The 24,223-nt window shown below is 43.8% G+C and overlaps 1 protein-coding gene across 1 annotated transcript in view; it reads right to left on the reverse strand.

The window, feature by feature from the left end:
- enpep (glutamyl aminopeptidase) overlaps positions 1–24,223 on the reverse strand; it is a 38,977-nt gene that overhangs the window by 13,952 nt on the left and 802 nt on the right. The window contains exons 2-13 of the mRNA XM_084915234.1: positions 22,814–22,955; positions 21,749–21,883; positions 21,518–21,638; positions 17,330–17,484; positions 13,871–13,984; positions 13,641–13,775; positions 12,700–12,765; positions 12,510–12,575; positions 8,672–8,832; positions 5,816–5,898; positions 297–433; positions 58–113 (exon numbers count right to left, since the gene is read on the reverse strand). Of these exons, the coding sequence (XP_084771360.1) occupies positions 58–113; positions 297–433; positions 5,816–5,898; positions 8,672–8,832; positions 12,510–12,575; positions 12,700–12,765; positions 13,641–13,775; positions 13,871–13,984; positions 17,330–17,484; positions 21,518–21,638; positions 21,749–21,883; positions 22,814–22,955 (1,371 nt within the window). The remainder of the gene's footprint in view (positions 1–57; positions 114–296; positions 434–5,815; positions 5,899–8,671; positions 8,833–12,509; positions 12,576–12,699; positions 12,766–13,640; positions 13,776–13,870; positions 13,985–17,329; positions 17,485–21,517; positions 21,639–21,748; positions 21,884–22,813; positions 22,956–24,223) is intronic.

The raw sequence follows: 24,223 nt of genomic DNA on the forward strand, positions 1-24,223 counted from the left end.
TTAGACATCAATGATTTGTTTATGCAGATTTCTTTGAGTGTTTTGATGATATCCAACCTTGCAAGAGCAAAAACATCATCAATATAGCTTGTGCGATCAGCTGCATCAAACTCCTGGGGGAAAAGAGATTCAGAAAGAGTAACAGTGAGTGAATACTGTGGTATGGTTTGGCTCTGCCTGTTCATTTTCTCAACTCCTCCATAATAAGAGCTTAGCAACCCAGATAAAATCTATAATATGATTGGTTGAGTGTAGAATAGATATTATTATATTCAAGTGGGGTCTGAAAGGTATACCAAATGGTTGGTTTGAAGCTGTTGACTAATAGCAGTCCACATGCGGTCATCATGGTTGACTCTGTAGAATCCAATATGATCATCGTTAACCTTTAGCAGCCCATCCGCTAATGGTGAGTAATCGGTGATGGTTTGCTCTGAAAGTAGTCATTATAAGAACAGTGAAGGAAATATTATGAGCAGTACTGTTTAAAAGTTTGATGTTTAAAGTTAATTGTTACTTGTCACTTCTCTGGTGGGGACAAAGCCCCTGGTTGAGAGATACTAACTAGATATATTTGGGCTCGCCTCAAAGCACAGCTCAAGCTCTGGAACCAGTGTCTATCTATTTCCCCCGAGATGTGCCCTCAGTGGGAGGTGGCAGACTGGGATGAATTTACTTGTATCCTCTTGGTTCAATAACTGCATGTTCAGTGTTTTACCCAGTGGATAAAAGGGTTGCCTCCCTGTGCCATCAGATCAGGGAATGGGTCCCTACTGTTTTAACTATGCACCAAATAACAGTTCAGAGTACTCAGCATTCTTGGAATCACTGGGTAGAATGGTGAACAGTGCTCCACCTGTGGACTCCATTGTTGTGCTGGGGCACTTCAACACTCACCTGGAGGCTTGTGACCAGGAGGAATGGCCTGCCTGATTTTTCAGTACTGATCCTGGATTGCCCAATTAATTCTCTTAATGCATGAGTCATGAACTCTGGGTATATATAATGAGCTCTCCATTAGGAATATAATGAGGAGTTATTTAAGAGGGATTGGGAGTACAGTTTCTTCTTCTCCATATTAAAAGGCGCCAGTTGAGGTCGTTCGGGTATCTGACAAGGATGCCTCCTAGACAGGTGGAGGCATCCTTTTAGGACATGCCCAAAATACCTCATCTTGGAGGTCCAAGATGAGGTATTTTGGGCTTGTTCTACTGGCAGGAGGCCCCAGGGCAGACCCAGGACTCTTTGGAGAGATTATTTGTTGGCAAGCTTGGTAATGACTCGTGTCCTCTTGGATGAACTAGAGGAGGTGGTTTCCCTGCTTTGACTGCTCTTCCTGCAACCCAAACCTGGATAAGTGGTAGAGGATGGATGGATGGATGGACAGTTATTACCATCCAACTGGTTGCACTTAACATAGATGTTTCTCTATGTAAGAAGGTACCAGCTCGGTCCTCTCTGGCACAGCTGGCTGCCGGCAGAGCCCGCGGGCATGCCACTGCAACCCCCTCTGGCCTCTGCTCCGTAGCTGCTGGGTGACCTCTCATTTGGGGCTCTACTCAGCTCTTCCCAGGAGGGTGGCACGGTTCCCCCCCTTTTGGTGGTCCTCCTCGGGTCCTCGTACTCTGGGGCCTCTGGATGTCTGGGGCCTGGATCTCCTCCATACCTGCTTCATGCCCTGGGGGACGGGGCTATGGCTCCCCACACTCCCTAGCAGATCGTTACATGGAGAAACCTTTGGAATACAAGCATGCTAATCCACACAGGTGTGCACACAGGTGTACACACGGGTGTTCACAGACGCAGACTACACCTTTGAACAAGATGGCGCGGCCACGTCCAGACGCCTTCCTGACCGCTCCGCTCCGACTATCCACTTTTCTTGTTTTTTACTTATTTTTTGCTCTGGTTTACATCCCAAAATCCTCTAGTCTTATAGTATACGACAGCGGATCACTTGTAAACATCGGTGACAAGGTTGCACATCTAATCTTGGACACTTTTAAACCCGACCCTTCCTGGCCGCCAGAGATTCTACGCGGTGCGGAGAACAACAAAGGACGGGCCGCTCATCCGAGGCGCAGAACAAAGAAGCGCCGGGGGAAACGCGCTGGCATTAGGAACAGACTGAGACAGCAGGCGCATCGCGCACCACTGCCCAGTATCCTACTGGCCAATGTACAATTCATGGAGAACAAGCTCGATGACCTAAAAGCAAGGGTCACCTTCCAACGCGACATGGGGGACTGCAACATTCTGTGCTTCACGGAGACATGGCTGACCCCCACCGTGCCGGACCAGGCCGTAACTCCGTCGGATTCATTCTTTGTGCTCCGCGCGGACAGAACGGCAGAGTCGAACAAAACCAAAGGTGGAGGAGTGTGTTTCATGGTAAACAGAAAGTGGTGTGATGCCAGGAGCATTTCTACTCTTTCCAGCGGCTGCTCACCACATCTGGAGTTCCTGAGCATTAAGTGCCGCCCTTTCTATCTGCCCCGTGAGTTCACCTCGGTCATCGCCACGGTGGTCTACATCCCACCCCAAGCGGACACAGGTATGGCTTTGTCCGAATTACATGATGTGCTGAGCTCGCTTCAAAACAAGGACCCGGGCGCAGCCCTCATTGTAGCAGGAGACTTTAATAAAGCGAACCTCGGACAAGTCATGCCAAACTTTTACCAGCATGTCTCGTGTCCAACGAGGGGGGATCGAATTTTGGATCACTGCTACACGCCATACAAGCAGGGCTACAAAGCTGTCTCACACCCAGCTTTTGGGAAGTCTGACCACAACGCCATCTTCCTCATTCCCCAGTATAAACAAAACATACGGAGGGAAGACGTGACCACGAGGGAGGTAAAACGGTGGACTGCCCAACCAGAAGCTACGCTACAGGACGCACTCAACGACGTCGACTGGGACATGTTCAGAGCATGCGCAGTCGACATCAACGAGTTTACGGAAGTAGCAGTATGCTTCGTCAGTATGCTAGCGGAGGAGATTATCCCCACTGCGAGAGTCACCACATTCCCAAACCAGAAACCGTGGGTGGACAGATTGATCCGCACTGCAGTGAACGCCAGGACCGGCTCCTACAACGCGGGTCTCGCCACTGGCGATATGAGCGCCTACAAAGCGGCCTCATACGGCATGCGCCGCGCGGTGAGAGATGCCAAACGCCGGTACCGGGAACGTGTGGAGTCCCGCTTCCACCAGGGCGACACACGGAGTATGTGGCACGGACTACGCACCATTACGGACTACAAAGCCAGGGACACTGCGCCGATCAACGCCGACTCTGCATTCACCAACGAGCTGAATCAGTTCTACGCCCGTTTCGAGGTTAGCCAGGCGGCTAATGCTATCTACCGCCTGACTACCGAGGACAGTGACGTCATCAGCGAGAGACCGGTGACCAGCATCGCGGAGCATGACGTCCGAGCGGCATTGAGGAGAGTGAACACAAGGAAAGCGGCGGGGCCAGACGGCATCACCGGCCGTCTGCTGTGCTGCTGTGCTGATCAGCTAGCAGGTGTGTTCACTTACATCTTCAACGAGTCCCTGGCGAAGTCTGTGTTCCCCACATGCTTCAAAAGATCCACCATCATCCCTGTGCCCAAGAACAGCAAACCCTCATCCCTGAACAATTACCGGCCAGTTGCACTGACCTCGGTAGTAATGAAGGTGTTTGAGAGGCTGCTGAAGAACATCATCTCCTCCTCCATCCCAGACACCACAGATCCGCTGCAGTTTGCCTACCGATCCAACAGATCCACAGAGGATGCCATCGCCCACGTCCTACACACCACTCTCAGCCACGTGGACAAGAAACAGGGTAACTATGTGCGAATGCTGTTTGTTGATTACAGTTCAGCGTTTAACACAATAGTGCCCTGCAGACTGTTCACAAAGCTCAGGGATCTGGGACTTAACAGCCGTCTGTGTGCATGGGTGTTGGACTTCCTCACTGGCAGAACTCAGGTGGTGAGGGTGGGTAGATGCGTCTCTAACAGCATCACCATCAACACAGGAGCACCTCAGGGATGTGTCCTCTCGCCACTGCTCTACTCCCTCTACACTTCAGACTGTGTGGCCACCCATGGCTCCAACACCATTGTGAAGTTTGCTGACGACACAGTGGTGTTGGGTGCCATCTCCAACAACGATGAGGCGGCCTACATGGACGAAGTGAAGAATCTGGCATCATGGTGCCAGGACAACCACCTCCAGCTGAACGTCGGCAAGACCAAGGAGCTGGTGGTGGACTTCAGAAGGGGTCAGCACAGAGACTACAAGCCCATTATCATCAATGGAGCTCCAGTGGAGAGGGTGCAGTCCTTCAAGTATCTTGGTGTCCACATCTCCTCAGACCTGACATGGGCTGCCCACATTCAGGTCCAGACCAAAAAGGCTAGGCAGCGCCTGTATCACCTACGACAACTGAGGAAGTTCAGGGTCTCTCCAAAGATCCTCAGGATTTTCTATACAGGCGCTGTGGAGAGCATCCTCACACAGAACATGACATCGTGGTTTGGGAACCAAAGGAAGGACCAAAAAGCTCTCCAGAGAGTGATCCGTACAGCAGAACGCTGCTGCAGGATTGCTCTCCCCCCGCTTCAGGACACCTACACGAGGAGATGCCGGACTAGAGCAGCGCAGATACTGAAGGACCCGTCCCATCCTGGCAACAATCTGTTCCAACTTCTGCAATCTGGTAGAAGGTTCCGCATCATCCGGGCAAGGACAGAGAGACTCAAGAGGAGCTTCTATCCCCGAGCCATCCGCGCCCTAAACACACACACCCGCCCTCTCACATCATCTATAATTGACTGAGACAGGACTCTCTTCCAAACACTCTAAACCCAGGCACAATGTACATTCCAAATTCCTTTAACTTTAATTATGTTTATATTGTCTATTCTGTAAAATAGTCAGATGTCTATTCATATTAATGTACAGAATTCACCTGCTTGCTGCTACTACTGCACATTCACCCAATGTATATACTATATATATATATATATATATATAATGTTCTTCCCCCCCCCCCATTTTTGCACATGTCGAGGAGCGTGTCAGGCTACATTTCACTGTGTGTTATACTTGTATAACTATGCATGTGACAAATAAAGAACCTTGAACCTTGAACCTTTCTTGGCTGCTGCCTTAAAGCACATTGTGCGCTGTCTATCTTGCGTGCTGCACAATATCGTTTAATATTTAGTATCTACTGTTATCTACTGCTAGCTAGTTTATTGTGATGGTGCTGTTTTTATTATGTTGCTCTTTTTTGTTTTCTTTCTCTTCTGTTTTTTATTTCTCCATACAGGTGATCCAGGTGTTTTGTTTGTTTGTTTGTTTTTTTTCTTTCTTCCCCCCCTTCTCACCGTCTCTTCTCCCCTCTGGTTTTCTTTCTCTCCCTCTCTTTCTTTCATTCTTTCTCCCTGTCCTATCCCCCAGTCATGTCTGTCCCGTTTGTAGCAACGGAAAATAAAATAAATTCATAATTATAATAAAGGTCAATCAAATGGACCAATATGGCAAGGCCATGATGATCCACTTGGTAAAATAAATCCGCTTGGCATCGTTCTTGGCCTTAAGACAACAATTCTGATGGCTAAAGATCCAAACGGGACAAAAAAAAAAAGAAGGTACCAGATAAGTAAAAACTAAACTATGTACTATCAATTGCAGCATCTCAACTTTGCTTTTAGTGCAAAACATTTATATCACTGTCCTGCCTGCTGGTTGTGGATTTGCTTTTTATTATAATAAATATTTTGTAGATGACCACAAAAAATTTAAGCTGAAATACCTGCGGTGTTTTTGTCAAACATAAGCGACATGTTTTTGTCACTTTGAAGAGAATGCCATTGGACTGGAATTGTCCACTTGTACCTGGAACAAAAATACATTTATAGTGATCAATTCACATACATTTTTTTACTTTTTATCTATTCTGTGACTTAACTAACATGTCCTTATTTAGTCTTTTTCATCAAGAACAAAAAATACTCTCCTTTACTGCTAAATGCTCCAATAAGTCACAAGAAAGTCTCTAATTTCGTCTTTTATCTCAAACATTCTTGAAGCAGTTGTAAAACAATAAACAGATCGTCTGCAGCAGAATGGTTGATTTTAAAAGTTTCAGAGTTCATCACAGCACAGAAACAGCTTTAGTGAAGGTTACAAATGATCTTCTTATGGCCTCTGACAGTGGACTCATCTCTGTGCTTGTCCTGCTAGACCTCAGTGCAGCGTTCGATACTGTCGACCATAATATCCTATTAGAGCGATTATGCTGTAGCATGCTGTCATTAATGTCGACAAATCAAAAGGGGTTTTCTTGAATTGTACAAACTGTATAAACCACATCAACTCATTTCTTCAATATTTGTTCTGAGGGTAACTTTGGTAAAAGATGTCAGGGAATATTTGTCTACCTGTCAAGTTTGTGCCCAAAACAAGGCAGTCGCCTCCCTTTCTTCGGGACTTCTCTGACTTCTTCTAACGGACTCTGGACTTCATCACCTGCCTTCGTCCCTCAGCAGACAACACAGTTATACTAATGCCTTCAAATAATTCCTGTGGATAATTGTTTTGGATCAAAGACTCCAATTCCATTCTGGTATCCATCCTTAGACCAATAGCCAGGCAGAGTGGTATCACTGTTCTGGGTCTATAACCCTTTTTTTTTTTTTAACTTTGTTATCCCTTTAATGTTTTAAACTTTATGTTTCCTAGTCTCTATTGGTATAGTTTAGTTACTGTGTGATTATGACTTGTATTTATTTTATGTATCTCTAGGGTAATTTAGACAACTTTAGATATTTTAGCTTTCTTTAATACGCTTCTCTTGAGCTTTAGCCTTCTCTTTGTTTTAGTATTTTTCTTACTTAGTCTTGTTGTTATGTCCAGTCTGTCATAGTTTTGTCTCTATGTTCTGTGTACAGCGTCCCCATGTTTGGTTCCCTTCGCTCTCTGTGTCTCTCATGCTGTCTGTCTCTGGGTCGTGGTATTCGCTTCCAGTGTCAGCTTCGTGTTTTGAGTCTGGGTCTCTTTCTGTGTTTATTGTGTTTCCTGTCTTTTTTTGATAGTCTTTGTCTCATGTGCTTTGTGTTTAGTTTTGCTTCTCCTGTCTCGTTGTATCTAATTCGTTCCAGCTGTGTTCCCCTGCTGTCTCCAGTCTGCTCATCACCTGTCTGTGTAGTTATTGTGTGAGTTCCTTTTTGTCTCTCACCGGAACGTCAGCTGACCTCCCTTCGTGTCTTTCCCAGGTTCTATTGTTCTAGTTCCTATAGTGTTGTCCTACTCTTGTTTTTTGCTAATGTCAGTCTTAATTCCCTTTTGCATTTTGTTTGTATTTTGAATAGTTATTAATCAGCATTAATAAACAATTCGCCCTTTGTTAAGATCCCATCTCTACATGTGCATTTGGGTCCTGTTTTGCTAAACACAATCTGCGCCCCACAGATCCTGACAACTGGACCTAACTAAGAGTGAGCTGGCCCTCCGGTGTGATGTCTATTCCAACCTGTCCACCTGGAGCACCAACTGGCCTTGATATAGTGCCCGCACATATCCCTGACATCCTCTGACACTGGCCTCTCATCTTTTGAGTCGTCACTGGGGTATCAGTTGCCTTTGTTACCTTCTGTTAAGGGTGAGTGCACTGTCCCATCTGTTCAGCACCACTTATGCTGGTGTCGCGAGCTCTGGAAATCTGCTCAGGCCACCTTGCTGGGCACCGTGGAGCAGAATAAGCAGCTAGCTGGTCAATGCTGAACCAAGGAACCTCACTACCAGCCAGGTCAGAAAGTTTGGAAGAGGGCTGTGATATTTAGTGCAGCAGTCCCCAACCTTTTTTGCACCACAGACGGTTTAATGTCAGACAATCTTTTCATGGACCGGCCTTTGAGGTGTGGCGGATAAATACAGCAAAATAAAATGATACGATCAAATGCTCCAACAACACTGAGAGTAACATCCTCCTCTCTGCCCCTTTATGCTCTCTGGTTGCTATGGTAACGTGTAAATATTTCTTTCAAAATAAGACACACAACTACAACACGGGAAAAGACCCAGGGAAACCGAGTTAACGATAAAACTCCTGAAAACCCTAAATATCACACCCGAGCCTCAACTCTTGCGGCCTGGTACCAAACGACTCACGGACTGGTACCGGTCCGTGGGCCAGGGGTTGAGGACCACTGATTTGGTGGACTTGGAAGGCTACATGACTGCTCATCAAAATATCAGAAGATTGTTAAAGCTGCAAATTCTGCATTTCTGTCCAGTGTAATTTCTACCCCAGAAACACAAAATACAAATAATGACAGAGCTGGAGCCAGGTACAAAGTCAGTCGGATGATAGGAAAAGAACATGGCACAGTAGAGCACACAGCACTGAGGGCAAGAGGAAAACTGAGGTACAAATACACATAAGCTAATGACTACCTTAGTAACCTGATCACGAGAAACTAAAAATAAAAACTAAAACTCTCAAGAATAAAATCCACAAAGAGCCACAAAACAGATAAGACTTATAAATGCAGAGAAAATTCAACTAAAACCACCACTGAACAAATTGCAACTAAATACTAACTAGAACGAGGAAAAATACTGAGACACAAATGCTGGGTCAATGACCCGATTTTTTTCTTTCTCATACCCAAGATCTGAAGGAGGCTGGCTAGTATTAGCTTTGGGGTCCAAGAGGAAACGCTTTTGGCTCAGTCTGGCATCTGTATCAGAGACAGACAGGTCCAGCACAGGATAACCCATCTGTTTGGTCCATGTATCCATGACTTCTGCAATCGGCAACCCACTCACCTGGATGCAGAGAGGGTAAATTAGCTATGTGCTAAGAAAAATGTAAATACTTTTCAAATACACTTTAATGCTCTTAGATTAAGATATTTATAATAAATCAATATTAATGTCTTTGTATTAAGTAAATATCCGAGGTTGGGATGCTGGTAGTTTGGCTCAGGTTAAAACTACTCTCAGCCGCCAGTGGTAATCCTCAGCCTTCTGGTAGATGCAGCTGGTAGAAGGTATGGCATAATTTTGAAATCCTACGTCACGTCATTCTCAAGTTATTGCATTCACGAGACATTCAGAAAACCTGACCTTTGATCTTGACCTTGAGGTTGAGGTCTATGAGAATTGAACTCGTTTGTGATCTTTAGTAGATGCACCTAACATTATCAGTTTCAAAATCATGTGTCTCTTACTTCTTGAATTATCACGTTAACAAGAGATTCAGAAAACGTGACATCTGACCTTGACCTCAAGGTCAGATGTCACAGTGTTGCTCCTCCCGAGGAAAGCGGTGCCCACGCCGCCATCATATGGACAATTCTGAGCAACTTGTGGTGGTGAGTCGAAATGACAACATTTCCCACACTCATGAGCCAATAAACAGAAAGGACTATAATCTCACCTCAGACACCTTCGGGATCTCTTTTCTCGATGATGATTTGGATTGGGAGGCCAGTTTTGGTTTAGCTCCTCACGAGCTAGGTAATGACAATATACATTCCTCTGAGATTTTTAGTCCTAATACTGTTCATCGTGGTGGAAATAAGCTAAAACCCACTTTTGCCAAGTCTGTTTTTTCTAGACCTGGCCACGTAAAGTCTGAGACTGTGAAAACTGTTAAATCAAAGACTGTTGAGACTGTTAAGACTGTTAGACGTGGTGGTGGTAGGAAGCTAACAAACATTTTAGATGAGTTTGTGTGCCCCTCTGTTGGTCTTCCTTGGTCTCTTGTGTTCTGGGGGCCTCTGGATGTCTGGAGTTTTGATCTCCTCCATACCTGCTTCATGGCCTGGAGGACGGGGCTGTGGCCCCCCCACACCCTCTAGCAGATCATTACATGAAGGAACCTTTTAAAAAACAAGCGCGTCCATGCTCACAGGTGTACACACGGGTGCTCACACACACAAACTACACCCTTTTTGGCTCCTACCTCAAAGCACACTGTGCGCTGTCGATCTTACGTGCTGCACAATAATGTTTAATATTTAGTATTTACTGTTATATTCCCATATATCATTGTGATGTTGTTTATTGTATTGCTCTCGTTTTCTTCTGCTTGTTTTCTTTTTTCTTTCTCAACAGGTGATCCAGGTGATTGATGGATGTATTTTTTTGTCTGCTTATTTAGTTGGTTTTTGTTTTTTTGCCCTTTATCCCCGTCCCTCTTCTCCGCTGTTTTCCCCCCCTCTTCCTTTCTCCCTTTTCTTTTCCTCATTCAAGTCTGTCCCGTATCTAGCAAGTGAAAATAAAAAATAAATAAAATAAACAATAAAGGGTGAATCAAACAGACCATTACGGCAAGGCTGGGATGGTCTATTTGGTAAAGTAAATCCGTTGGGCATCTTTCTTTGCCTTCAGACAATAATTCTGATGCAAAAGAACCAAACGGGACAGGCAAAAAAAAAGAGTCTGTGTTTGCTGCGCCTGCTCCTTCGCCCCGTTGTGTTCCTGCTCCCAGGGCAGCTCGGGCCCAGCATTCCCCTGCACCTGTTTCAGTGCTTCGGGTGAGGGAGGCTGAGGTCCAGCTGGTCCCTGCTCCGGTGTCCAGGCCGGCTGAGGCTCTGCCTGTCGCTGCACCCGTACTAGCTCCTCGGGTGGGGACAGCAGCAGCCCAGCCGTTGACGGTGCCTGTCCCGGCTCCCAAGGTGAGGATGACCGGGAACCAGTTAGCTCCACCACCCGTACCTGCACCTGTTTCTGACCTCGCTGGAGGCTCAGGTGAGCCCGTCCAGCAGTTTTCTTCAGGTTCTGGAGGCTCAGGGGAACTAGCTCAGCTTACTGCTAATCCACCACCTTACCCACCATTACTACCATCTTTACAACAGTCAATACATCTTAAACTTCTCTCCATAGCTCAGACTTTAGCTCACCTATCAGCTCAGTCACCTGCTCAGTTCTCACCTCAGTTGTTTACTCAGCCACCTGTTCCGGCTGGAGGGTCCGAGGGACCGCTTCAGCCGCCTGTTCCCGCTGGAGGGTCCGAGGGGCCCGTCCAGCAACCTGCGGCTCCCACGCCGTCGCCGGCAGCGCCACCCTCTGCGGCTCCCACGCCGTCGCCGGCAGCGCCACCCTCGTCTGGTCCAGCCTCCGTGTCTTCAGCTTCTGCGTCGCCTGGTCCAGCCTCACTCCGTCTAGCTTCGTCTGCGCCTGAGGTCTCCATGCCGTCTGGTCCTGCACGTCCTGTCCGTCCTGCACGTCCTGTCCGGCCTGCTCATCGTGCACGTCCTGTCCGGCCACTTTCCAGGCCGATGACTGGACGTCATTGCCGTCATGGACGGCCCCCTGAACTACGTCGCTGCCGGTGCCTCCCGCCCGGCCAGCCTCCTGACCTGCTCCGTCGCCGCTGGTGCCTCCCGCCTGCCCGGCCCCCTGAACTGTTTTCTGGGCTCTTGGGCCGTCAGCCTCCGGGCCGGCCCCCTGAACTGCCCAGGTTTGGACTATTGTGCCGTCAGCCTCCGGGCCGGCCCCCTGAACTTTGGGTGAACTGTTTTTCCTGGCCGCCTGCGCCTGTCGTGAGCCTGTTTTTGTTCTGTTGCTTTCCGGGCTCCAGTGTTTGCAACTTTTTTTGTTTCTGGCTCCTTGCGTTTGGTTTGTTTCAAGCCCTCCATCCTGTTTCCCCCACCGCCCACCCTGGTTGGGTTGTTTTTTGTTTTGGTGTTCGGGTTTGGGCTGTCTGGGAGCCAGCCGTTTAGGGGGGGGTACTGTTAGGATGCCTGGGTCGTTGACCCAGGGTTTTGAGTTTATTGTATTATTTATCATTTCTATTCTTTGGTTTCTTTGTTAGAGTTCTGTCTTATGGTTTGTCTCTGAGTAATCCTTAGTTGTTGTCTCCCCTGTCCGCTATATCCCCGTGTCCAGTCAGTGTCTGTGTTTGTCCTGGTCCCACGTCTCTGTTCCCTCTGTTGCAGTGCGTGCGTGTTAGTCTGTGTCTTTAGTTCAGTCTGTGTCATGTTTCCTGTTTTATTTTGAAGGTCCTTGTCTGATGTTAATGTATCTGGTTTCGCTTCCCCTTGTCTCGTTAGGCCTGATTTGCCCCAGCTGTGTTTCCCTCCTGTTACCCATTCCCTGATTGCTCCCTCTGTGTATTTAAGCCCTGTGTTTCTCTGTGTCCGTGTCGCGATCTACTGTTTATCTAGCTGTGTGTTCTGTCAGTCTTCCGGTGTAAGTTTATTTTGATATGTCCAGTTATGTTACATTTGAGTTTAGCATTAAAGCTGTTTTGAGTTCAAGTTTTGCCCCCGAGTGTCTGCACCTTGGGTCCTATTCCTGCCTGCACACAGCCGGTCATAACAGTTTTAACAGTCTAGCAGCTCGATGTTTTTAGGGATTTCAGTTGCTTGAAGAAATTTCCTGAAATGTTAATATGATTAAGAAAATAACCCTAAATATTTCCTTTTTCTTTTAGCAATTGTGTATTTTTCTTAGTCTTAACACTAGCACAGACTGAAGGGCAAGTCCAAACATACACTGGCAAGAGATGCCCAGAAGTCGCTCGTTTTGGCATTCTTGAAATAGAAGTCTTTCAAATATTTCTGTTGAAAGAGAAAAAGACTTGATTACTCAGCTGCTGGGAGATTTGAAATTATAATTAATGTTAATCAAAAGAGCAACATCAATTTTTTTAAATACTAAAAGAGCTGTGAGTCTATGACTTACTCGACAACCATCTCTGAACTTGTCTCTGCCCATCCAGTCCTCCAGCATCCTGAGAATAGATGCTCCCTGGAAAAAAGTTGAACAATTTTCATTACAAGGCAAATGGACTGTGTTAAATCCTCCCAATTCTTTTGATCTTTGGGCTGAATGAAGAACAATACTCGGTGTATAAATGCTCAATCAACAATCCTTTATTCCATACAATTCAACACTTTAAGAGCACAAACCATCCGGATGGGGAGACATGGATGAAGAGGGTCACAGCAAATCTCAAAATGGTGGAGCGTTACTCAAACCTTTATAGCCTCTGTTGACCCCCACCTAGTCGTAAAAGCCTAAAGATACCCTCTAACTCTCAGTGAGCCTGAGTTATGAACTTGGCTCCCTGTTTATCTGCTTCCAACGAGGGGGTGAAGCTCCTGTGGAATGTGCTCTCTGCTCACAGTATTCTCTTCTTAACTCAGCAGTATGAAATGTCATGAAACAGTAACTCATTCACAGTAAATCAATAGTATAGGTTAATACAAACCTATCTAATGAGTCTAATGATTTTCACATTCTTTTGTCATTCAGAAGCATAATGCAAACTAGAACTACGGCTACATACTAATTGTACTCTCTATAATAAGTATGGTGTGGCTTACAGCAGTATAATAATTCACTCATTTCGATTATAGGCATAGGATAACATATGATAAAATAATAATCTCACAACTGATATCCATAGAGCAATTTTAATGTATTGTTGACAACTCACAGGACTTTTATAGTGCAATCTACATCCACCCATTCAAATATTATATCCAGTATTTATTCTGTTCATCTTAAGTGCTTAATCTGTCACACACAGTCACGAGTGATACATGTTGGATCTTGTTTGCATGTAGTGTAACAGTATGGTTAACTTTTATTGTCTGAGTGCTTACAGAGAGATCTCATACCTTGCTGTATGAGATGGCATCAAACACAGAGGTGATTTCAGCTGGGGTTGACACATCTACAATGATCGGATGAGAGGACAGCAGAGCGTCATCCACCATGACAGGAAGCACATCGCTGATGATCATGATGTCTCGCTGTAAGACCACAGCAACACAGGTACTGAGAACTTCCAGGTGACTGGCAGTAATAGCTCGGTGGATCTTTAATGTGCCTTTAAAGGAGAGCTCACCATGCCCCAGGTTGGTTCTGCTAATTCCACTCCGATGTACTCAAAGAAGCTGGCAAAGCCCTCATTGAGCCACAGGTCATCCCACCAATCCATAGTTACAATATTCCCAAACCACTGAAAAAAATACAACTGACATGAGTTTCAAGAGTCCACACAAAATAAGAAATTGGCAAGTGCAATGATTTAAAAAAAATCAAATAAAATAAGATATATATGTAATCTAAACTAAGGCATAAAAATGTGTAGCTTTATTCTGTGTTTCTGTCAGGCTTTCTGACTTTAACAGGGGACAGAAAGACCTCTCACAGCTTTCTGAAGTTTTGTTTTCATGCAAAGTTTTTGTGGTGCTGAAAACAAGACGTTATGATGGTGCAGATGTTTCTTAATATTAATAATAATTCAGTGTCCAACCTAACAACCCTCAGGTCGGTGGCTCAGAGTTTTACATGTATATTTTTGTTGGTTTGTGAAAAAGCTTTTATTAATGCAATTTAAATAACACAACATTTTGTATTATTTAACTTTCAATCTAAAAAATGTTACAAAGTCTTGAAATAAATGTGGTCTAGCACACACCAGCACCCTTTAGACTCCCGCCTGTTGCTGCAGGTATCGCTTCCATGTAAAATATGATGGCTGCCGTCGGCCTGCAGCAAACTGTATCATTTAAACATGTATCAGACTAAGTTAAGAGTTCATGTTTATTTTAATACTTCTGGAGGCTTACTGCAGACACTTCTCTGTGTAAACGAAACAGCAGGCAGTGGATTTGGAGTTTTTTGATAAGGTGCTTTGATGAAGGACTCACAATTTTTTCACAATGAATGTTTTAATCGTGATTAGAGGAACAACGCTGCTCTTTTGGAAACTTGAAACAATTTTACTTTCACTCAACCTGAGCTCACCGTCTCGGTGACGGCTCCGGCTCTTTGCTCGTGGCGGTGTGTAACCAGACTCCGGCTCCACGTTAAACTGTGCCAGCGACGTCATCACTGCTGTCATTTTTGTTTTGTTTAAACTGGAGGCTTCATGGGCTAAATGTAGTCAGACTTTCACACGCTACTCCTAATTATGTTTTAATTGCAGGTCTGTTTTAAGTCGCAAATGTGGGTAAGGCACTTGCGTTGACGCTGTTTAACGCAAGAACGCGCAACTGAACCGTATGTTAAACGAAGCATCAAAGCAAAGAATTTGTGTGGAGGATTTTTTGGAATCTACTTATTCGAATTACTCGATGAATCGTTGCAGCTCTAAACCTATGTCGTTATTTTTGTGCCTCTATTCTGAGCACACGTTAAAAAAATGCAAGGGCAAGTGTTGGATTTTGAGGAGAAAATTATTTTGAGTGAAGAAAAGTTTAATTTGAGCGAACAAAATTCATTTCTGCATGCAAGAAATGAATTTCATTGTTTTCCATTATACATATACACACACACAATAACAGCCCCTCTCGCTCAGTTGTTTTCATTTGCTCTGTGTGCTCACAGACATCTGGGGACCTGCTCTCACTGTGTCGATCACGCTCAACTCTCTACGGTGGCCCTGAGAGGCCAAACGGACTGCAACTTAAGAAAACACCAGCAATAAGAAAAACGCTGCAAAAGCACACAAAACAAATACGGAAATAGGAAAAACGAATTTCCATTTTCTTTTTTCCTATTTCTGTTGTGTTTTGTGTGCTTTTGCAGCTCTTAAAAAAATAATATATTTTAAAATAAAATAATTAAACATACTAACTGCAGTAGCAGTAGGAATGCAGTAGCTAGCGAGTTGATTGGAGACCGTAACAGCCAATCAGAATTTTTGCATCCAAGTCTGTGATTGGTTGTTTTTGTGGCACACTTATAACGGTGTACAGAGAGTTGAGCGCGCAGGGAGCAGAGATGCTGAGAGCAGGTCTGCAGATGTCTGTGAGCACACAGAGCAGAGGTCTGAGCGAGAGCAAATGCCAACAACTGAGCGAGAGGGGCTGTTACTGTGTGTGTATATGGATGATAGCAAACACTGAAATACATTTCTTGTCCGCAGAAATGAATTTTGTTCGCTCAAATTAAACTTTTCTTCACTCAAAATAATTTTCTCCTCAAAATGCAACATTTGCCCTTGCATTTTTTTAACGTGTGCTCAGAATAGAGGCACAAAAATAACACCATATAAACCTAATGCAGACCAGTGAATAAAAAGTAGTGCACAGTTGTCTTCAGTATTCCAACACAGCAGTGCACTACCCTGTAAAAGCTTTATTGCTCAAAACATGTAAGAAGAGGGTTTTGTAAACATCAACTTAACTGCAATTTTAAATGAAAAAATCATCCATTCCTGTCAAATATCTGATATGTTGCAATGAATCATGTACATCATGCAAAAGGTTGAAGAACATATAAAGAATTTTTAAATTATACCTCTGGATTCTCAAATGAGTCTTTGCGCTTGCAACTGCTGAATTATTCTATGCTTAGAAATATATACTCCCAGTTATTAAATGAAACTGGTTTTTACAGTGCTAGTCCTCTGTATGTGACATACTGAAGAGGCCTGAACTAACCAAAGACCAAGTCACAATCAAAGTAAACAAGTAAAAATGGTCAACAGACTGGCACTTTTGTACTTTACTTAAGTTCTTTATACTACATGCCTCATTCAGCCATTCATAAAAACACTTTTTTCTATCCTTTATATTTAACATTTCCGTTCTGATGAATGCATCGGAAAGCAACTTAGGGTTCCTTATCTTGCCCAAGGATCAGATTGAAGCAGCCAGTCTGAACAACCTTTCAATTAGCAAATGAGCTGCTCTACCTCCTGAGCTACAGCAACCCTGACGCTTACAGAAACTGGCATTCCCAGTTTTCTCTCATCCAAGAAAACTTGGTTCAAGCAAGAGTGGCTCCATGATGGAGCTACTGTTTTATGCTTGTTCCTCTTAGCCGCATAAAATTTAAATTAAGATGAATGACTAGTGATGTTTAATACGGATGTTATAGAACTCTACCAAAAACACCCAAACTCTATCAAAACAGTCTAAAAATTCAAACAATGTTTACCATAGAAGAAGAAAAAGACACATGATCCGCTTTGTTATTAACCATAAGATGAAATCCCCGCTGAGCGGGCTGAGCTTGCCCTACAGAGCTTCACTATGTTAGTTTATGACCCAAATTAATGTTGGACTCTGTCGTTTTCTCTGGTCCCCTTCCCAATTCCCCTTCACTCTTTACCAAGAGTGAGATTCTAGTCACACATTCTCCTTAATTTCTTGCTCAGTAAAACTGACTTGAATTAAACTGAATTGTATCATAAAGTTGGCATTTCAGTGGTACGTAATTCATTCTAAAATGTTTCTTTTAGTCACTACATTCAAGCACAAAATATAAAGTATGCAATTTAGCAAAGTGGAAGATAACATTTTCAGGAAAAAGGTTTATTTCTCTATAAAATCAAAATATATCAAAACATTACCTGGTGAACCAGTTCATGTGCGATGACACTGGCAACTCGCTGCTTGTTGTAAGAGGATGACTGGTTTTCATCATAAAGCAAGTTGGTTTCCCTGTAGGTGATAAGACCCCAGTTCTCCATGGCACCAGTACCAAAGTCAGGAATGGCTATCTTATCTGGATCCAAACAGCAGAGAGGTACAAATCACCACACACACACACATACATGATTACCTCCGATGACCACTGGGACCACTGTTACCTTCACCTTCCATATCTTCTCCAGCTTCTCGTGTTCCTCTTTCCTGATGTTGCTGTCATCACTACGTCTATCTAGGGGCAGGGATAGCTCAGTAGGTAGAGTGGTGGCCCCGTGATCGGAAGGTTGGGGGTTTGAATCCACTGAACGGCTACCCTGCGGTACCCAATGGCTGCCCACTGCTTCACTGAGTGCATGGGTTAAATGCAGAGAGGAATTTCCCCACAGGGATCAATAAAGTATAAAGTAAGTAAGTAAGTATAAGTATATGACTACGGCCGTCTTCTTCTGTTTGTCCACCACCACTATGTCTGGTTGGTTAGCCATCACCAGTTTGTCCGTTTGTATCTGGAAGTCCCACAGGATCTTAGCTCGGTCATTCTCCACCACCCTTGGGGGCGTGTCCCATTTTGACCTCAGGACTTCCAGGACATATTCGGCACAGATGTTCCTGTACACTATGCCGACCACTTGGTTATGGCGTTCCATGTATGCCCTCCCTGCTAGCATCTTGCACCCTGCTGTGATGTGCTGGATTGTCTCAGGGGCATCATTACACAGCCTGCACCTGGGGTCTTGCCTGCTGTGATAGACCCCAGCCTATCACAGCAGGATCTGTGCTCAGAGCTTGTTCCTGTGCTGCCATGATTAGTGCCTCTGTGCTGTCTTTCAGTCCAGCTTTGTCCAGCCACTGGTAGGCTTTCTGGATGTCAGCCACTTCCTCTATCTGCCTTCCATGGTGGTTCCTCGTCTTCCTCCTCTTATTTGGGTTTCTGCTGCCTGAGTACAGCCTCGGGGTGCTGAACTTGGGGTGAAACCCCTCCATGCATGGTCAGGAGCTTCCTGGTCTTGATGTCAGTGGCTTCCATCTCCTTCTTTGGCCAGCTTATTATCCCAGCAGGGAATCCAATCATGGGCGTGATAGCTTACTGAACGGTAGATCTGGGCTATCAGCACCTACGCCCTGCCTGTGTTCAGTACCCTGCGGGATAATAACGAGTACATAAGAAAGATGGCCACAAATGACCACATGCCCAGTGGATATCTCAGGCAGCAGAAACCCAAGAAAAAGGAGCAAGAAGAGGAACCATCATGGCAGGACAGGCCCCTGCACGGTATGTACCACTGGCGAATAGAGGAAGTGGCTGATATCCAGAAATCCTACCAGTGGCTGGACAAAGCTGGACTGAAAGACAGCACAGAGGCACTAATCATGGCAGCACAGGAACAAGCTCCGAGCACAAGATCCATAGAAGCTGAGGTCCATCACACTAGGAAAGACATAGTAGTATACGTAGTATACAGAAACATCTGTGCCGAGTATGGACTGGAAGTCCTGAGGTCAAAATGCTAGACGCCCCCAAGGGTGGTGGAGAATGACTGTGGTATGATCCTGTGGGACTTCTAGATACAGACAGACAAAATGGTGGTGGCTAACCAACCAGACATAGTGGTGTTAGACAAACAGAAGAAGGCGGTCGTAGTGATAGACGTAGCAATACCGAATGACAGCAACATCAGGAAGAAGGAACACAAGAAGCTACAGAAATACCAACGGCTCAGAGAAGAACTCGAGAAGATGTGAAGCGTGAAGGTAACAGCGCTCCCAGTGGTAGACAGAGCGCTCGGTGCAGTGACCCCCAAGCTAGGCGAGTGGCCCCAGCAGATCCCAGGAGCAACATCCGAGATGTTATAAAAAACCCAGCAGGGGCAAGAGGGGGATTTGTATTAAAAAAAAAAACCAAAAAAACACAGAGAGACAGAGTTAAAACAAATTTAAAAAAATCTCCCTCTCTCCCACTGGAGGCTGGTATGTGTGTGTTTTTCCTCAAACTCTGACCTCTATATGCCCCATATTTCATCCTGGATTGTGGCTTTCATGCTCACTAATTCTCACCCTTCCTCTTTCCACATGGAGCCTTAGGGTGTTAAGCTTCAAGTGGGACCCTCTGAGCACTGTAGGGCGTTTTCATGTCTTGCCATCAGTGGCATCTATCTCCTCCTGTTGCCATATTATTATTCCAGCTGAGTTTCTGATAAAAGTCTCACAGCTCTGGCCAGTAGGCTAAAGAGATAGAGCAAGGAAACATTGGCCAACAGAATAAATTGCCTGTTCTCCAAAGATCCATCCAAGGTATACTCTCAACTACAAGGGAAGAATGTTATGAGGGCTGACTCACACAGAGCTCAAACAGAACAATTCTGTAAGAATATCCCCGAAAACAGACGGCAACACACGACACCAACACCAAGTGGCTAGTGGACAGCAGACCACAACAACCTCCCAGAACAAGAACCAGTCAACATCACAAAGACAGACATCTAACAACGCCTTAAAGTCTGTGCTATCTCTGCTGTTGTGTTGGTGTGTGTCGGGCTGTGAGCTGAAAAGCTACAGCCGGCTGTATGCGTACAACAACCGTGTGTGAAAAGTGGTCGATAAAGAAACATTGTCATGCAAACATTGTCGGATCTGCCGTGATATGTTTACAATGGGACTTCTGCTCCTGAACCTCTGCGCACAGCGTCTGCAAATCGGGGCTGTACGAAGTCACTTTCATCTTTACAGGACTGTAAGCTGTCCTCTGTGAGGCGTGAGCGGTGTTTGTTTTAACATAGTTCACGGTGGAGAACAGCTGGTGACATAATGTGGATCCGAATACCCATAATTGACCTACCTGGGGTTGAAAGTCTCGATAAATGCACGGCGTTTCGGCGGGTATACCGGCTTCCGCGAGTGTGACGCTTATTTTGAGCGATGAAAATATAATTTTATTTTTTATATTTCAATATCACAATAATCTAACAATTTAGAACTACAAGTTAAAAAAGAACTAATATAAATAAAATACACTTCAGCTAATTACTTCTAATTTATTTTCCCAAACCACGCAGAGCCGCAGGTTGCCGACCCCTGTGTTAGTTGGTTTCAGAGAAAGAAAAGAAAGCTGCTAGCATGACCCAGCTAATGACCTGACCCGAATCCAAGTAAAAATCTATGGAATGAACTAAATCTCAGAGTACATAGACGGTGGAACCTTCAGGATTTGAAAACTCTTTGTGTGAATGAATAGGCCAAAATTACATCTGAGCAATGCATGCAGCCAGTTTCTCCATATACGAGGTGTCTTGAAGCCATCATCATCAACAAAAGTTATTAAATTAAGTAATAAATACATTTCAATGCTTTTTCCTTGTGTCGTTTCTCTTTATCATACTTTATTTGTGAACATCTATGGCTTGATTTCTTTGTCTAGATTGGATGGGTTTTTACGGACTGGTGAGAATTTCATATTAATAGCACCTTTAGGAATATAGTTTCTTATAACACTAGTGACATGTTCAATCCTTATTTTACCCACTGTATACAAGTACCTAGGTATTCCACAGGTCAACAGGAACCATGATAAAAAGGCATGAAGGTCAAAAACAGCCAAATAACGCAAGAAGGGAGCTGAGAAGCCAGATCAGTATTGATAAGATCCAAACCATCAATACATACACCCTATCAGTCATTAGATACCCAGATGGAATAATAAGCATCTGCCAATCATGTCAAGACATCATGGGTTTACACTATCGAGGGACAGAGGAAGAAGATGGCATCATAAGGACAGCACTCAGCCTCTGGTCATGGCAGCATAACAGGCCCCAAGCACCAAATCCATGTGGAAGGATATATCCAAAGTGGTCCCGGGATTATTAGGAGCTGTAACCCCTGCACTGGAAGAGTTATTGCAGCAGATTCTAAGCACATATCACAGGTCTCTGCCCAGAAGAGTGCAGTCCAAGAAATAGCTAAGTGATATGCAGAACCCTCAAACTTCCCAGCCCGTCAGAGGTCCCGAGCTTTAGGCTAACACACATACCACCCGCCTTGGGCTCAGAGGCAGATTTTTTTGTTGTTGTTTTTTGTTTCATATCACAGAAGTTGGTTAGTGTTCCATTTACCCAATTTTGAGATGGAGTATGTCATGTTGAAATATTCCTCAAAATAGTCAAAAATGAGCTTGGTTACATTTACTGCATACAAAGCTGTGCTGATCTGACTTGGCTGGGCCCAGATTTTCAACTGCAAACGAATGAAAAATACAAATAAGTGTGTGACAGTATAAATCCAACAGTGTGAATTAATGCATCTTATCAATACTCTGCAATAGTGGCATATAAATGTAAACTCACGGGAATTCCTCTGGCTGAAGTTCTCTCTACATAGGCAAACTGGTGCACAGCAAAACATACCAAATAGGTGCTCATTGGAACAGACTTCTGAAAGGTGGTTTTAATTTTATTGCCTGGTAGTTGCTGAGGGGAGCCCTGGAGATAGACAGCAAAAATTTATTTGGATTTTCTGCCCTATTATGACAAGAAGAGCACCATCTCAACAGTTGTGCATTGAGATGAGATCGTCCTGTTGCAGGAACTGATAAACATGACCTTGACTGTGTAACTGTCATCTGTGACAGGTGTACATACCATTACAAAGAATAAGGTTTACACTACACTCAGTTAGATGGTAAAAAATGTCAACCTAAATCACTCACCACCACACCAACTGAATTTTTTTATCACATGCTAAGATAGACGATGTTATGCTAATGGGTGCAAAGGATGATAGCTTAAGTGAGAGGATTTTCTTGCTTCTTCCCTATTAAACAACTGGCATGTAAAGTGCCTAACACCAAAACAGTTGTTGACCTTGAAAATACTAAAATGCATAGAAATCTACTGGAAAATTGGTAAATATCGTTAAAACATTATAAGGTTTAAAAATGTATCAAATTACAGTAAATCATTGCGATTTTTTTTAAAAATCCATTTTCCTCTGTTCATGCTTGATTACTAATGAACTCTACAGTTAGGGCCAGAGCTGTCTCTATTTCGCAAGGCAGCTGAGGTCTTTCAACATCTGTTGGACAATGCTTAGGATTTTCTATGAGTCATTTGTGGCGAGTGTGGATGCTGTTGCATGCTGGGACAACATCCATCAGGCTGATATTGTCCAAGATAAATATAACGCTGGACAACAACCCCCACCCATTCCATGATGTGCCAGCCAATCACAGGAGCGTGTTCAGTGAAACTGAGATTACCTAAATTCACCACTGACTGTTTTGCATTTTCAGGCATGTATACTTTTTCTACAACTTTTACTCACTGTACTTTTACACAAATACCAATTGTTTCCAATTTAAATACAGCACATAAAGTCTATTGTGATGGTAAACACACATGCTGACACATTACCTCTACTGGCATGTTGGACAGTACGTTGTAATTAACATCATGAGTTATTGAGATGGTGTAGGTGGCTTTCTTGTTAGGTTCATCAAAACAGGGAAAAGACTTGCGGGCATCCGTTGGCTCGTGATCCGTAGCTGCAATCTTTCTGGTGTTCAAATCGAGGACAGATTATTGGAAAATGTAACTTTATTATTGGAGATTGTTTGAAACCAAATGTTCTACAATCTTTTTCAACAAATTTTACTTTGAAAACTAATAATATGTGACAATTTAAACTAGAGAGTTAAGTTTAGAACAGTCATATTTGATTAATAACATCTTTGAGTTATTTTGTTCAGTTAGTTCTATAGAAGCTAATGAAAACAAAAGTACCAAATGCCAATCCCAGCAGTACCAGGAGACTACAGGGGTTTTCCATTTAAAGTAGGACGCATAACCAAAACGTACATCTGTTTAAATCCCACATAATGTAGTGACTCTGAAGAAGTAAAGACCAAATAGCTGGTGAATTATAAAAAGTCTTCTATTGATAGTTTTTACCTTTTTTTAAATATTTAAGCCACGTTACAGTCTTCAGAGTAACGTGTTGATTGGTCAGTATATTCTGTTGGTCAATATATAATATAATAATGTTGGATTTTATCTGCATGAAATAATATTTTGCGTGAAAATCAATCTACCTCAATAAAATATGTCATAGAACAAAATGACCTGGACCTCTTTAGTGTAGAAATTCCATCAAAGAAGGAGCTCAGCTACATAAGAGATACAAGTAAAGTCATCAGTAAATATGTATGTAAAGTGAAATATGATAGGATGACTAGACTAAGTCTAAAATGACTGCAGATGTTTTGGTATACAGTGGTAAAGATATTCTGTATCTGTTCTTGTGATAGCAAATCTGAAAGAGATGTCAGAGAAAGTTTTCAGCTCCATGTCCAATGAGTGATGCAGAGGGCAGGATCCATTAATTATCCACATCCACTGACCACAGCCGCAGTCATGTGGACGATATCTGTGTTGCTTAAGGATCCAGGAAAGAAACAGTTAGTAGAAGACTTGCTGTTCCTCCTGAGCCACAACCAACGACTCTGGTTTTTATCCAAGATAAAACCAGATAACACCAATTTTTACAACCATCATAAACCTGCTCTTGGTTGCTTCTCAGAAGACAAGTTTTACACAAAATATTACTCAATAATTAGTGTTCATTCTTAGCGGAACTTATTTTATTCCAACATTTCAACATTTGCAACTTATGAACTATTGCATAGAATGTCCACAGTTATTTAACACCTATTAATACCTCCAGAAAAGACTGTAAGGCGAGTTTTCTTGAAAGATGCAACTATTTCATATGTCTTATGCCTTCTTGCTCTGTTCTTTTCTAATTCTTGATTAATAAAGATGTTT

Source organism: Perissodus microlepis, chromosome 19 (genome assembly GCF_051167445.1).
Source record: "Perissodus microlepis isolate ML-2025 ecotype Zambia chromosome 19, ASM5116744v1, whole genome shotgun sequence".
NCBI lineage: Eukaryota > Metazoa > Chordata > Actinopteri > Cichliformes > Cichlidae > Perissodus > Perissodus microlepis.